Source organism: Marasmius oreades, chromosome 6 (genome assembly GCF_018924745.1).
Source record: "Marasmius oreades isolate 03SP1 chromosome 6, whole genome shotgun sequence".
NCBI classification, from domain to species: Eukaryota; Fungi; Basidiomycota; class Agaricomycetes; order Agaricales; family Marasmiaceae; genus Marasmius; species Marasmius oreades.
In genome coordinates, this window is record NC_057328.1 from 192,264 (window position 1) to 206,977 (window position 14,714).

General features: G+C 46.8%; 3 protein-coding genes across 3 annotated transcripts; 2 read left to right on the top strand and 1 right to left on the bottom strand.

Moving 5' to 3' along the window:
* Positions 1–913: 913 nt before the first annotated feature.
* Positions 914–3,436, bottom strand: E1B28_009503 (uncharacterized protein). The gene is made up of 12 exons (XM_043154399.1): positions 3,186–3,436; positions 3,113–3,125; positions 2,967–3,038; positions 2,838–2,900; positions 2,730–2,775; positions 2,632–2,658; positions 2,478–2,538; positions 2,396–2,417; positions 2,179–2,324; positions 1,801–2,104; positions 1,699–1,723; positions 914–1,619 (listed from the first exon to the last, which is right to left on the bottom strand). The coding sequence occupies exons 1-12, from the start codon at positions 3,335–3,337 to the stop codon at positions 1,012–1,014; spliced, it is 1,539 nt and encodes a 512-aa protein (XP_043006854.1). The 5' UTR covers positions 3,338–3,436; the 3' UTR covers positions 914–1,011.
* A 1,284-nt stretch (positions 3,437–4,720) lies between these two features.
* On the top strand, positions 4,721–10,558 carry E1B28_009504 (uncharacterized protein). The gene is made up of 32 exons (XM_043154400.1): positions 4,721–5,015; positions 5,089–5,205; positions 5,265–5,580; positions 5,634–5,684; positions 5,737–5,793; positions 5,859–5,963; positions 6,031–6,222; positions 6,286–6,430; positions 6,490–6,629; positions 6,697–6,818; positions 6,882–6,975; positions 7,031–7,111; positions 7,182–7,345; positions 7,416–7,618; positions 7,684–7,727; positions 7,786–7,833; positions 7,892–7,957; positions 8,017–8,089; positions 8,158–8,229; positions 8,286–8,329; positions 8,397–8,641; positions 8,708–8,729; positions 8,803–8,985; positions 9,051–9,131; positions 9,195–9,199; positions 9,258–9,393; positions 9,467–9,638; positions 9,700–9,831; positions 9,898–10,034; positions 10,102–10,383; positions 10,445–10,466; positions 10,522–10,558. The coding sequence occupies exons 3-31, from the start codon at positions 5,407–5,409 to the stop codon at positions 10,454–10,456; spliced, it is 3,282 nt and encodes a 1,093-aa protein (XP_043006855.1). The 5' UTR covers positions 4,721–5,015; positions 5,089–5,205; positions 5,265–5,406; the 3' UTR covers positions 10,457–10,466; positions 10,522–10,558.
* A 476-nt stretch (positions 10,559–11,034) lies between these two features.
* On the top strand, positions 11,035–13,619 carry E1B28_009505 (uncharacterized protein). Its single transcript, XM_043154401.1, has 3 exons — positions 11,035–11,176; positions 11,239–11,263; positions 11,318–13,619. Exons 1-3 carry the CDS (start codon positions 11,100–11,102, stop codon positions 13,490–13,492), a joined length of 2,277 nt encoding a protein of 758 aa, XP_043006856.1. The 5' UTR covers positions 11,035–11,099; the 3' UTR covers positions 13,493–13,619.
* The last annotated feature ends 1,095 nt before the right edge of the window (positions 13,620–14,714 follow it).

The following is a 14,714-nucleotide window of genomic DNA, read 5'->3' on the forward strand; positions in this document are numbered from 1 at the left end:
CCATTAAAGTACGAGCGTGGGATTCAAGTACGGCGGGATCCATTAAAGGTCAAGCGTAGGTGCAGGAGGAAAGAAAGGACCATTAAAGGTCATGTAGAGAGGGAAAAGGACCATTAAAGAATGAGCGCGGGAAGTTTTTGACTACCGCGGATCCATTAAAGGTCGAGTGCGGGAAGAGCATCTGGGCGGGATCCATTAAAGGTCAAGCGGGAAGGTTGAGTACCCGGGCAGGATCCATTAAAGACCGTCATGGAGGACCATTAAAGAACGAGCACGGGAAGGTTTTGACTACGGCGGATCCATTAAAGGTCGAGTGCGGCCCGCCGGGTGCGAGAGAAATAAAAGGACCATTAAAGGAAGATAAACAGGTGTACCTACTATCCATTAAAGAATGAAAAGCAGGAAGCCATTAAAGAACAGAAGGGACTTACCTTACAATTGTCCATTAAAGGGGGAAAAACTGGTCCATTAGAAAGCTCGGCTTCATTAAAGAAGGAGCGCGGGAAGGTTTGAGTAACCCGGTCCATTAAAGATCAAGTATGGGAGAGAAGAATAGTCCATTAAAGGACGAGCCTGGTGAGCCAACGAAGGGAAGTAGCCATTAAAGAACAAATTTGTTCATTGATGGTTAGTGAGCTTAAATTAATGAAAGGTTCTTCCTTGGTGGTTACCGCCAATCATTATAACGAGTACGGCAACGTTTCCTGGTAATCATTATATGTTTCCTACATGGACTCCTCTTGGCAGTGAGTATATCACGGACTTGGGAATTTGTGGCTTCGCGTTTCAAATTTACAGCTGACGGGGGAAATCACAAATAAGTTACATGGGATCGGTGGGTAGAGTGAGCAATGCTCGAGCAGCTCGAGGGACTCCCGGCGATTCACACCAATGCTCCCGGGTTGACGAGGATCAGCATCATTTCTATCCACCATCGACCGGTTTACAAATCCTTCCGAGAAACTGATATAAAGATAGAGTTTTCCTCGAATATGTAGTATCAAAAGACCATCAATCCACCCAAGTCGTGTACCTCTCATCAAAACTCGCCTTCGGCACATACCTCTGTCCGTCCCTAGACTTAGCTTCCATCCTCAATTTCACACTCCTATGTACCTTCACCCCCTCCGTCTCCTGCCTAGGAATAATTATACCCCGTCCTAGATTCCACCCCAAATACGATACCCACGAGCTGTCCCCGGATTGGTATCTCATCGTGATAGGGAAAAATTCAAGAATCCACCAGAACCATTTTAAAGAAAGCTGATCATAAATCGGCGAAAGAGAATCCATGAGCTCGAGTTCTTCCTCTGTCGCTCGTTGACCAGTAGTAGTTACCGTCCCTTCATCCAAGCTCTCGGGCGAGCCCTTCGACTTGGCCGCATCGTCAGATATAGATCGAATATAATGCCCTTGCTCCTCACTGATCTTCAACGCTGGGGGTCTAGGAAGAACAGCCGGATAAAGAACCGCGGGATCCACACCCATAATCTCTTCCAACATATCAGCATAGAACATGATACCCGTATTGGTTTTGAAACATTCCCGAATCATCCATCGGAGTGGGATCCTAGCAAGGTTGGGTTTGGTGTCGTTTGAGACCGAGCCACCCCCGACGTCTGATAAAGTTTTTGATATTGGAAAAAGGTGGAATTAAACGGGAGGAAATGGGGGGACGATAAGGAAACTTAAACCCACCACAGTGACATCCTGCAAACCAGACCTAGGCAGGTTCGAAAAATCAAGATGGGGAAAGTGAGAACAGGTGCAAAAAAAAACATAGGAAATGAAAACTCGTACCTCTTCTATATCCGTCGGAAGAGTACGATCTTTTGAATACTGCTGTTCAAGTGCCCATATTGAATGTGGCTTCTGAAGGTGTGGCTGACTTTTCGTCGTAGTAGATCCAGACCCGGAATTCGTATTCCCCTTTTGCGCCAAACCAAGTTTAGCCTCGGCTTCGTTAGGACGGTTCCACAAGTTCGCTTTGAATTTCGCTCGTCGTTCATCAAGTGAGACCGCATGCCTGAACGTCCGAACGTTCGTATTCGACGTCGTGAAGGGAAGGCGTTTTGGGATGAGGCCGACGGAGTTGACAGTGTCCCTACGAGAGGTTCGAAAATATAAATGAATGATGAGATCTCGATAAGCTTACAAGATGATCCCGAAACCACTCACCAAACGCCGACAAACTCAATATCCGCATCGATTGAAAACGCTTTCTTAAACGCATTACTCTGTTTCCAACCCACTTCATCAGCTTGTGTGTACATCTTGTACGCGAACGGCACTTGTTGGTGATTGCATGCGGGTAGGATTCCGACCTAGAGGGTACGAATTGCCAAATCCAAAACACTGGAAAGACACAAAACAGGTTCAACTTAAACGAACGAACCTTGTGAATCATACCCGCTAGACTGGGAACCCAAAACGGGACTCAACTATGTTGTGAAGCAGAAGAAATATTACGAGCTTACCTCCGAGCCGTATACGCCCCCCTCGAGAACCCAAAGATACATATTCTGTCACCTATTGTGTCTAAAGTTGGATACGTGGGATGGGAAAGAGAAGCAAAGTGTATCAGAGGCAAAGAGCCGTGGAAGGGGGGTTGAATATTAAAAGGAAACTCACAGTTCTGCATCAAGAATTCGTATCCACCTTGCGTCAAAAATCACAGTCCAAATCAGTCAGTTCATTTTGTCATTCGGTAGTTTTGAACTGGAAGTTACCCATAACGTGTGCATCCAAGTTCCAAGCTACGGCTTCATCGATAGCCTGAGAAAGGAAAGCGTCCAAGTCAACTCTTGTGAGAAGCAATGCAGAACAGCACGACGTACCTTGGATATCCTCGCTCCCAGAGGCGTAGCAATTTGAGGGGTGGTGTACGTGCCGATCCCTGCCTATAGTACCCCAACACGTTTCCCTCTCGTTAGTCGAAGAGGTAAGGTTTAAAAGTTTAAACTTGCCTGGTAATAAACCATCTGTTTGGAACAGTCATCCTTCTTCAACATCGAGAAGAGTTCCACAATGTTCGAGTTCTGCATGGAAAAGGAGTTTAGAATCGGCTTTCGCAAGCTCTGCTTATGGAGAGGTGTGAGATAAATAAACAAACATCAGAGTCGAATCTATGCGTTCACAGTCCGTTAAGTGACATTATAATCGCGTTAAAAAAGCCATCGACGTACTGGTCCCCGGTACCATCGAAGCATAGTACCAGCGTCCTATACGGGTGTTCAGGTGGGATAATCTTCTCCTCTCCGGAGGTGGTTCTCGTGTCTGGAGGAGCAGCATCGATAAGGGTGCCTCCCGATACCCATCGTTCGTGGGAGTCGCTCATAGTCAGCAGTGGTGATGGGGGTAAAGAAAGTACTCATCCGAGCCCGGTTCTGAATTATACCTGAATACGCGGGGGTTTAATCCGGGGGGCACGTGCTGCTGATCATAAGGTTTCTTTTTTTTTGAGCAAACATTCATATTCGGGAATCAGGCTGTCGATGTTACGTTCAACGTTCAACGCTTCGATGTCAGATGTACATGTTGTGATTGAAAGGTTCTAATTAAACCTTGCGTGAAGAAGCCGTCGTCTTCTACAGCACCTACTGAAGTACTGACGACTTTGACATGAGGTCGGCCTGAGGCAAGTTGGAGGCAAGTGGGAGAAAATGGCTAGTTACATAAACTAGCACGCACGAAATTCGAATACACCCGACGAAATAGCGGACCGGCGTCCCGCCGCCGCTTCCGCTGACCCTTTGCACTGGCACTGGATACGCTTTTTACGCTCTCCGCGACGTCTTTTCTAGCCCTCAGGTTCCCGGCTGACCTGTACATATTTATATCGATACGACCCTTCTAATACTACGAAATAGTCGCGTCCTGACTTGGTCCTGACTGCCTCGTACAACGGGGGAATCCAGAGCGAGCGATCCGCCTGAACTTTTCCCTCTTGTGTTCAACTTGTGTTTGAAGATATTCCAGAAGGTTGGTGCTTTGAATCAAAGAATTGGCACGTTTTCTTATATTATCAATCGATTCCGAGTATTTTAGCTTATCTTCGTAATTCAGAACTTCGAAATTGAAATTCTTCAAAAACCAACACGACGAACTGAAGAAGAAAGTACAAAGAAAGTATCACCCATTGAACTGGTCGAATCCACTGCTTTCGTTGTTCACCTGAACGCCGCTACCATCGCAGGAAGGGATACGCAAACAGAAGGTCTTGAGGTATATACGGTAGGCCTTGTGCTCTGATTTCTCAACTCACGTAGTCTTTTTTACACAAGTCTTGATGTAAGGTGCGCAGTTCGCGCGGTTGAATCTAAGTTCAAACAGTGCTTCGTCCAATTTTATACGAGTCACATTGTGTGAATTATCTAGTACGATCTCATTTCCTACGCCAACAGCTCGGGCCTAGTACCCCGGTCAGGTCTACCTAGTACCCTGAATAAAATTGGAAGATGAATTCCATCGATAATCTCCTCAATTTCCATTCCTGTATCAAAAGTTGAGGTAATGGCGTGCCCATATTTCCAAGGTATTTCTCACTCTCCGACTCAAGGTGTACGAAGAATATTCCTCCAGTTCCTGTTGATGACGTTGAGCCCTTGGAAAACAGCTCGCGTCGGACCCGACTGAAGGCCGCAACGTGCTTAAAGAACTCAGATATGGAATGTTGGTGTGGTTGCGGCCCGATCATGGGAGAAAATTATGTAATCCATCCCTTTTTTCTTCCAAATCCATCATCGCGTCTCGAGTTCACCCTACGGTTTTTCTCGTCTTCGTATGTGTCTCGTCACGTCTATATCAGCTCTCAACAGTCTGCTGGCCTGAAGTAGGAGACAACAGGGAAATTGTGGGAATGTGACTGTAGGACACAGAACCACGGCGCATCAAACATTCAAGCTATCCGACTATGCTATTCAATCGAAGTCAGACCTTACTCGCCTTCAGGTCATCCAAGAAGCTGCTCGGGTCCACCTTTGTTCCAGGAATGGGGATATTCTACATAAAAAAAGGTACTGTCTCGCCACATGAGTTGGGTGACTCACTCTTATCATCAGATGGTCTGTACCTGTCAATGACAAGAAGTCGAGGCCAGACTACTTTCATTATATCCATATTTCACAAGGTTCGCCACATTCAAGACAAGGCATCAAACTTCATATACGGCGTAATCACACGACCTGCTTTTAACATATCTTCGAAGCAAGTAGAAGTTTATGTCGTCCTTCAATCTGATATGGAACTCAAGTCATTAATCTCAGCCCACAGGTGCCGAGATCTATGTCACCGGATGAGTATGGTCTGCTTGGTTTTTTTAATCATCGGCAACCTCCACTAGAAGAGTGAATTCATGGACAGTCCTTATAAGTGACTCGGAAGGTCGAACTAACTATCCTATCCAACATGGCCACTATCTCACCTGTCGACGTCTTCACTCTCGGTGCGGATTCGGTGTATCTCAAAGCGCGATCTTTGCCCACCGCGCCAGATGGCCAGTACGATGCCAAAATCACCTCAGAAGCCAGTGGTCCTGGTGCGAGCCAAGACCACTCGCCGTTGACGAACGTTATCCGCGATGTGCGTTGAAGTTTCCCTTCATCGATACTTGTATTAATCCTACTTCTCGTTAGGTGCAAGCTCAGATCTCCAAGGGACCTATCACTGCTGATCCCACTGTCGTAGTGAGTAGGCTTTCTTCCCACTCAACATCCAGATGCATAATAAGCATATTAGGCCGGCTTCCTCGACACAGTAATCAATCCGGATTCTGTTGATGACCGTAAAGGAGCGGTACGTTTCTTATGCCCCCTCTCCTGCTCACTTTCTCTTTACTCATCGTACATTCTCGCTATCAGTTCGCCGCCGGCTTAACACTGTTGTCACGGTTACCTCCAGACAGTGATGTTGCAAAGAACATGTCTAATTCGGCCATCGGAATGTTGTACAACACCATTCCTCACGTCAGTTTCAGTTTTTCTCTAAACCCCAAAATGGTTCTTGGCGTAATCGATTGATCCTGTTCTACAGCCCATTGAGACTCTCCTCACCCCGGTGTACACGTACCGTCAAGCCGACGGGGGGAATAATAACCTTCTGGCCCCGGATATAGGACGTGCAGGTATACCGTATGCAAGGAGCGTTCAAGGGAAATGGTGCTTGGCTCCGACTGCACTTCCTGATCCCGAGCTTGTCTTCGAAACGCTGTTGAAGCGTCGGAAGGTATGCAGTTTACTCTCATTTTCATTTTCATATGATATATAAGACTAACCTGGACCATTCTAGATAACCCCACACCCGAACGGGAACTCCAGTCTCACTTTTGCTTTTGCTACCCTTGTCACTCACAGTTTGTTCCGGTCCGATGTGAAGGACTGGAACGTCAACGCGACGAGCTCGTACTTGGATCTTAGTCCTTTGTACGGAATCAGTATGCTATATCTCGTTCAGTCTTATTCTTTCAATTCCCTCAACGGATCTATATTACAGATCAAGCAACACAAGATCAAGTACGGGACAAGGCTGCCGGCCGGGGTCTTCTATATCCGGATACGTTCTCCGAAGAGCGCCTTCTTTTCCTTCCGCCGGCATCCAGCGCTTTACTTGTGATCTTATCAAGAAATCATAACGTGAGTCCCGGCCCGGGTTAGCATCGATCAATAACTCAATAACTTATTCTGGGGGCGACGATTGTAGTACATCGCTGACAGGCTTCTGAAAATCAACGAACGGGGACGCTGGACAGATCCACCGCCTGAAGACCCCACTGCTCGTGCCAAACAGGATGAGGAAATCTTCCAGACTGCCCGCTTGATCAAGTGAATAGAAATCCCCTCATATAACGTTTATCTCCGCCAACAATAACTAACGACTATCAACAGCGGTGGGCACTTTATGAGTTTGATTATGGGAGATTACGTTGCTGGTTTCTTGGGTCTTTCGGAAGGAAACGCGTGGAACATGAATGCTTTCGACGTGAGTTTCGAGACTTTGAAATCTTGTCCCTCATCCTCGGTCTTTTCGGACATAGCCCATCAAAGATAAAAACGGTAACCCAGTCAGCCGAGGTGAAGGGAACCACTGTAGCGTTGAGTTCAACGTTCTGTATAGGGTGAGCTGATGGTCCTGTTCACGACATCTAACAAATCCACTTACAACGTTTGAAACAAAAAACATAAAAGTGGCACGCAACCATTTCTCAAGCGGACGAAACGTGGATCAATGACTTTTTCAACAAAACATTCGACAAACCTCTCGAAACGCTGACAGTCTCCGACTTTGGGCAAGGGTTTCTCAAGACAATTGCCGACCTCAATCCGGACCCTAGTAAGCGTGAATTTGCATGGTGAGTCGTCCCATCCCCATTCCTACTTGAAATCTCGGTTCTTCATTAACACTTACATCTACATTTCTAGGTTGAAACGGGGTCCCGATGGCAAGTTTTCCGACGATGACCTTGCCAAGGTCCTTCAAGATGCGACCGAGAATGTCGCATGTTCTTACGGCGCACGAGGGACGCCCGCTTCACTGAAAGTTATTGAAACCATGGGAATAAAGCAAGCTCGACAGTGGGGGGTGTGTACGATGAACGAGTTTAGGAAATGGCTTGGTCTTAAACGTAAGGAAAACAATTGGATATCTCGCTTATGGCTTGACTAATTACTGGCGCTGAACACCGTGTAGAATTCAAGACGTTTGAAGAGTGGAATCCAGATCCCGCCATCGCAGTGAGTATTTGTTCTTATTCTGAGGCTACTTATTATAACAACTGAATTGGAATTACAGGGCGCGGCTCGCCAACTCTATAAACACGTCGATAACCTCGAGCTCTACGTATGACCATCCTCTCACACCTAAGTCCCATTGATTTATCCCGTGAAATATCTTTCAGACCGGTCTTCAATGTGAGGCTATCATGCCTCTTTCAGGAGGTCTTCGGTTCGCCTGCGGATACACGGTAAGTCTTCTGATTTCCTTCATGGTCATTAATTGAATTCCCCCCTCCGCGTGGCAAAGACTACGAGAGCCGTGCTTAGTGACGCCATTGCCCTGATTCGTGGAGATAGGTTCTATACCACCGCATTCACTCGTAAGAGTTTTCACTCTATTCCTGCCCCCCCCTCACTTCTAGCTAACGCCCATTTATCTAAAATTTAGCTGCCAATTTGACGACATGGGGATACCAGGACTGCCTTAGGGATCCTAACAACGGTGGACTCGGGGGCGAGAGTAAGTATGGATTTCTCCAGGAGTTCATGGAGCCTAACCTACCCTCCCTCCACCAGTGCCTAAACTTCTAATGCGCCACTTGCCTCGCCATTATCCATATGTACGCTGTTCGGTGCTTATTGAGGTCATTATCCCTCCCCACTAACAAACCCCTCCGAGGTTTTTAGAACTCCGTTTACGGCTGTTACCCCTTCTTCACACCAACGAAAATGAAAGAATCTCTTACACGCCAAGGCAAAGCTGCTCAATACACCTTTGACCGACCTCAACCTGCCGTTCCGGTGCAAGTGTTGAACACATTCACGGGAATCAATTATGTTTTCAACAACTCTACGCAGTTCCCGGTTGTTTATGATATGAAGGGACTTGGGAATGGGTATGGGTTCATGTTGACGTTTGATCAGGCTGCCAAGTTAGGATTTCTTTTTCTCAGCTAAACGGTGTTGTTGACGTATAACTTTCTTTTTTCTTCGTCTAGGCACGATGCGGATAAGAATCTTGTGAGTTCACCCATTTTTCCCGAATTCGAGGGATGCCGTGGTTAAACAATTATAATTATTGATTTCAATTTAGGCACTGCACGCTTTATTCCCGGCCAAAGATTCTCTTGACAAATACTGCAAGTGGTATCGAGACGGCGTTACGCAGAGGATAACCAGCAAATCCTTCACTTATGATGGGGTTCCGGGGAAGTTTGTGGATATTGTGAATGATGTCGTTAACAATGCTGCTATTCATTGGGCTGCTGATCTCCTCGTATGTTTTCGTTACTCCTTAATCGAGTATCATAGCTCTGACCCTTCCGTTGGCTTATTTCTTAGTGTGGCCTCGACGTGAAGACAAAGGCTAACCCGCTCGGAATGTACACTGAGCAGGAGGTGTATGATATGTTTACGTCAATGGTGAGATTCGATCGTCCGTCAGATTTCTTTCTTTCCTCAGAGTTAATCATTCGATTTTTCTAGTTCACGTAAGAGCCTTCACGTTGCCACAGGTTGTTCAGAAAATTAAACCATTTCCATTCCCAGACTCATTTTCCTGGCAATCGGCGAAAACGAACATGGCTTCTCGTTACGCCAGAAAGTCTTCCAAGCTGGTGGAGTTGTACAAGCCATGGTGGCAAAATCTATTGTGGAATGTGCACCGAAAAGCGCTGCATCTACCGTAAGTACTATCTCATTCATTCACCTCTGGTCGTTTTTGAACAACGTTCGTTTTTCTTATTTGGGACGTATAGAATATCTTCCTCGGTGCGATATCTACTGTTACGAACACAGTTGAAGGTGTGATTAGCAGCAGACCTTGTGCTCCGTTCTTGCAGAAGCTTGCCGACACTGGGCGTCCCGTTAACGAGCTCGTAGCGACGGTCGTAGGATTGGCGGTTGGCTCTTCGGTTAATTATGCTCAAGGTTAGAGTTCCACGTTTTACTTTTAATCAGATTGGAGGTAACTGACCTTAATCTTGGACAGCCGCGGTCCACGTCATCGACTTTTACTTTGATGATGAACGTGCTGCGGAGCGAGCGAAAGTTGTTGCGTTGGCGAAAGCGACTGATGCTGCAAGTTTGGAAACTCTTCGTGGATACGTTCGCGAGGCTATGAGTAAGTTTCTTATTTTCATTATTCGCGTTTCGAATTTATGTATTTTATGATTGTCCGGCTCTGTAGGATTGAACCCTCAAGTCACCGGTCTTTATCGAGATGTTCTCGCGGACGCGTCTATCCCACAAGGAAATGGCCTTCCTAATCTCAATGTCAAAAAAGGGGATAGGCTATTCGGAAGTTTGAAGAATGCTCATTTGAATGTGGGTTTCCGAATCACACCAATCTCTATTGCTATCTTCCTGTATCCTCACCTTTACCATCACATAGCCGGCAGATTTCCCGAACCCCACAACAGCTGATCCAACACGCCCTGCGTCCTCATATTCCTACAACGGAACGGGATTCCACAAGTGTCTCGGGATCGCGTTTGCCGAACAGACGATCACTGAGATCGTCAAGGTTGTTTTCGGGTTGAAGAACGTCCGAAGGGCGGCTGGAAATGATGGGAAACTGCTTGGGTTTACTGATATACAGAATGGGACACCTACCAAGGTGTATCTCACGGACTATGGAACCACTTCGCCCTGGCCTGGTTCGATGTATTTGACGGTAAGTTGTTTTGAAAGTTTTTGGTTTTGGTTCTTTGAGGATCTGACCTCGTTTTTTCCAGTACGATGCCTGAAAAATTGAATGTATGAGAAGAGGATCTTGTACTTGTATGAAATGTACTCATTATGCTGGAAATAGAAATCCGAAATTTGGACCAACTTGGTTTGACCCGCTCCTACAGGATCTGATGGCCGTTTCAGAAAGCTGACAGAGAGAGGACCCTTGGCTCAGACAACAGAAAATGTAGCCTCTTCATCAATTCTTCATCGGTAAATTCATGCATTGAGTTCAAAGTGACCGAGATATTCGAGACCTGTTAGCTGGTATCTAGAGGTACCCCGAGTCCTCTAACTTTCTTCGTTCGGATTGCTTCAAGTTTTGTTTCTTGATGTTCGTTCGAGCGTTCTTTTTTTCTTTTTTTGTGATACGGTTCCTCGGCCTGATCGATGTCGATGATCCTTCGCTAGCCTTCGTCTAATCAGTCGGCTTGGTCGTTCCGTAGAGGTGTATGTACCTACTCTTACCGGATTGCTTCATGCGACGTTAGAACTTGTGTATCTTCAGTCCGAGGTTGATCCGTTGGCATAATGATGGAATGCGGCCGTAAGCAGTTGGAGTAAATATTGCCGCCGCCGGCAACCTCGAGGCTACAATGGGTCGACGTCCATCATGGCCGTTACATAAATGAATTCATTCAGGCTTGACCTGCAACCACCATGGCAGTCAAGCTCAACCTCCAGCAGCTCGTCAACGCCTTGCTGTCAACCCTCTTGTCCGACTCCAAAAAGGGAAAGTAAGTTAGCCTGTTCTTTTTCAGAGAAGTAAGCTTGTAATAACTCCTTCGTCTTTCATCAGAAAATGGGATATTTCAATTACAGAGGTGCGTACTCCATACCTAACCCTAGAATCCCCCATTTTCTAACCTCATCCCCAGACAGACGAAATAGAACGCAAACTCCAAATCGCAGCATCTGTCCTCCGAGGCCTACGAAACTCTCTCCAACCCATTAACCGCCTTCCCCCCGAACTCCTCTCCCAAATCTTCCTCGAAACAAAACAAAACCTACCCTCCTTCCTCCCTCTCGTCAAAGGCGGCATCCGCTCCTTCGAAAACCACTCCTGGCTCTCCTTAACCCATGTCTGTCGACACTGGCGCGGCATCGTCGCTTCCTCTCCACCACTCTGGGGCACCATCGACAATCTCCGTGGAGGTGTCGATCCCGAGCTATCCCTCAAACGATCTCGGAGAGCCTTATTAGACGTTTTCCTATCCATCACCGGGCCTGAATTCTTACCCATCTCAGAAGATCTCATCCATCACCTCATACCCCACATCCCACGTATCCGACAATTCCACATCAACACCGACGGATGGTTCAACTCCACTCCCATCTATGGCTTCCTCAATAGGGGAGAGGGAGAGGAGGGCGGCGGCGCGATGTGTTTGGAGAGTTTGAGTATTGTGACGAAGGGACGAGATGTGGTGGGTGGGGTGTTACCGAGGATATTTGATGATAGGATGCCGGTGTTGAGAGCGGTGACCTTGGAGCATTTTACATCTTGGCCTGCGGGTTATTTTAGACATTTGACGCATTTGTGTCTTTTTGATCAGTGGAATGAGGGTCCGGTGGCTAGACCTTCGACTAGGGAGTTTTTGGATTTTTTGGAGGGGTCGCCGGGGTTGGAAGAGCTTGCTGTTGTTAGGGCTGGGCCGACCAGAGAGGATGAGGATGATGTGCCGAGGGTGGTAGGGAAGAGGAAAGTTGTGTTGGGGAAACTGAGAGAGTTGAGTTTGGGGGATTGGCCCTCGATGGGTGTGGTGAAGAGGTTTTTGGAGCATTTGAGTCTTCCGAAGGAGACGAAGATGTTTATTTGGGGCCATCATTTCCCTTCTGGTGGGAGTGGGGATTTGGGATCGTGGATACCGGATGATACATCCCATCTCCATCCTATACTTGGGTTATCCGAGATATGGATAACGCGTATGCCAGAAACATGGGCTCGAGGTGAATGTCCGTTTATCGCCATTCTCGACGGGGCTTTGTACCTGTGGGGGTTTTACTCGACATCTCAAATCCGTGGGTTGGCGGAGAAAGTACCGTTGCGGTCGGTGAGGAAGATGCAGTTGAGGGATTGTTTCCCGTATCCGGATAGGATGACGGAGAGGATGTGGAGGGAGTGGTGGTTCCAGAGGATGGATGCGTTGGAGTCGATTACGGTTTTGGCTAGGGATTGTCCGGTTGTGACGAGGAGTGTTCTGGGTGGGTTGTATCCGAAGAAACAAGAGGAGAATCGTGGAATGAAGGGGGTATTGGTCAGAGGTGTTGGAGGGAAGGTTACTAGGGATCGGCGGCCAGCAGAACGAACCCATACAGGGAAAAAACCATTCAAACCGAACCCCGACGAAACCTCCCCTCCTCACGCCAATTCTCTCAAATCGCATGGCCCTGGCGAAGCTACCACCGATCGAGGAGGAAACGATGTACCCAGCACCAGTACCAGTACCACACCCACACCCACACCCACACCCACCCCAACCATCCTCTGCCCAAACCTAACCCACATCCGTATCGAAGACAACCCACACATCCCTACGCTCTTCATAAGCTCCCTCGCCAAATCTCGAGCACATCGCGGAAGCCCGTTGAAGAAACTTGAAGTGTTATATCTTGATTCTGTGTTGAACCCTCCGAGGAGTGTTACTTCGGGTGCGGGATGGGGGGGATCGACGAGGAGGTTTAGTTCGAGTACGAGTTCTGTTGGGACGGTGGGGAATCCTCCTGTTACGGGCGTCACTGCTACCACTACCACTACGCTCACAACTACTACTGCTACAGATGCGGCTACGGCTACGGCTGCTACGGCAGGTGACGTCGGTGAAGAGCAGGGGAGTGCTAGTGCTAGTGCTAGTGAAGTTTCGGAAGAAGAAGAAGACGAAGGGATTGATCCTGAGTATCGTGGGTTTACAGAGAGCGATTATAGGTTGTTGGGAAAGTATGTGGATGAGGTTGTGGTGGATGTGTGTAAGGAGAAGTTGGCGGATGTGGGTCCGCCTGAGTGGCCTAATCAGGTGTTTCGGTGGACGTTGCCTACTAGAGGAGGGCCGTGAGGGGGTTTTGGTTGGGGTATGGACTGTCAATGATGACGCTTTTATGACTATTGACGATATGGATATATGTGTGTATCCGTTAGTAACGATAATCGTGTATGTTTATTGGAAATTTTTGACTACGGTGTTTTTTGAAACAGGTGGCCTTATACACGATGCGGAGAACAAAGAAAAATCGGTCGGCACTTTGAGCAAACGACTAACCATGCTAGTGGTTTTCCGACTGGCAAGTCATAGAACGTGCTGTCCATTGCTATTCACATCTCTGAGGGCGTTATATTTACATATAGCCTCTCTTTGTCAGGAATTGAAAATTCTTCTGATGCACTCAGCAGATGAGGTTTCAAGACTTACTCAGAGAATCATCAAGTTGACACAAGTCAAGGGGATTAGGGATGTATAATGAATACTAGAGGTTCTCTACAGTTTTACAGACTAGAGTGTTATTTATGAATGGGAATACTTATCCAAGGGCTTGTTGAATGGTTTCAGAGGGCTTGGAGATGCTATATGAGCAGTAGAATTCAGACAGAGATTGGTTTGAGAGAGGAAACAGAATATATTGAGCAATAAGAGAAAAGAAAGAGACAGAAAGACACAAAGGGACAAAATGGACAAAGGGTTACAAGGGTTGTAAATATCAAGGCTGGGGTTTGCTTGCAAACCTCAGGCCATATATACTTTTTTGTTATCTATCTAATGAGTCATTGATGAGTCAATTAATAAATGAGTACAGCTGTGCTTTACTAGAGATAAGAGATGAGTCAATATGACTGTGCATACTGTCAGAGCTGCAGATACTGGGCAGCTTATTGGTAAATTATGTTTTCTACAATGGCTATATAATATATCATACTAAATCTTATCTCAGCATCTCACCATACATCTTGGGTAGCCCTCACTAAAACATAAAATTTAGAGGGCCTTCAGCCTAACTTATGAATATTTTTCACATGCAACCCCCAAATGTCGGGTTAGATTGGGTAACCAGACATATGCACATCGAGATGGCAGCCACTTGTGGTAGCTATGTGGCAGTGACATATACCGGCATTTCTAACTCAGTACTGTACCAAATTGCATAAGTAGGGGCTCGTTATATAGGGAATTTAATAAATACAGATTGGTTATTTTTAATGTTCAGATATTCATCCAATGCCTCCAGGTCTTCAACATTGTCCAATGCTTCCCAAGTTTTGTCACCATCTGCCCAGGAATATAC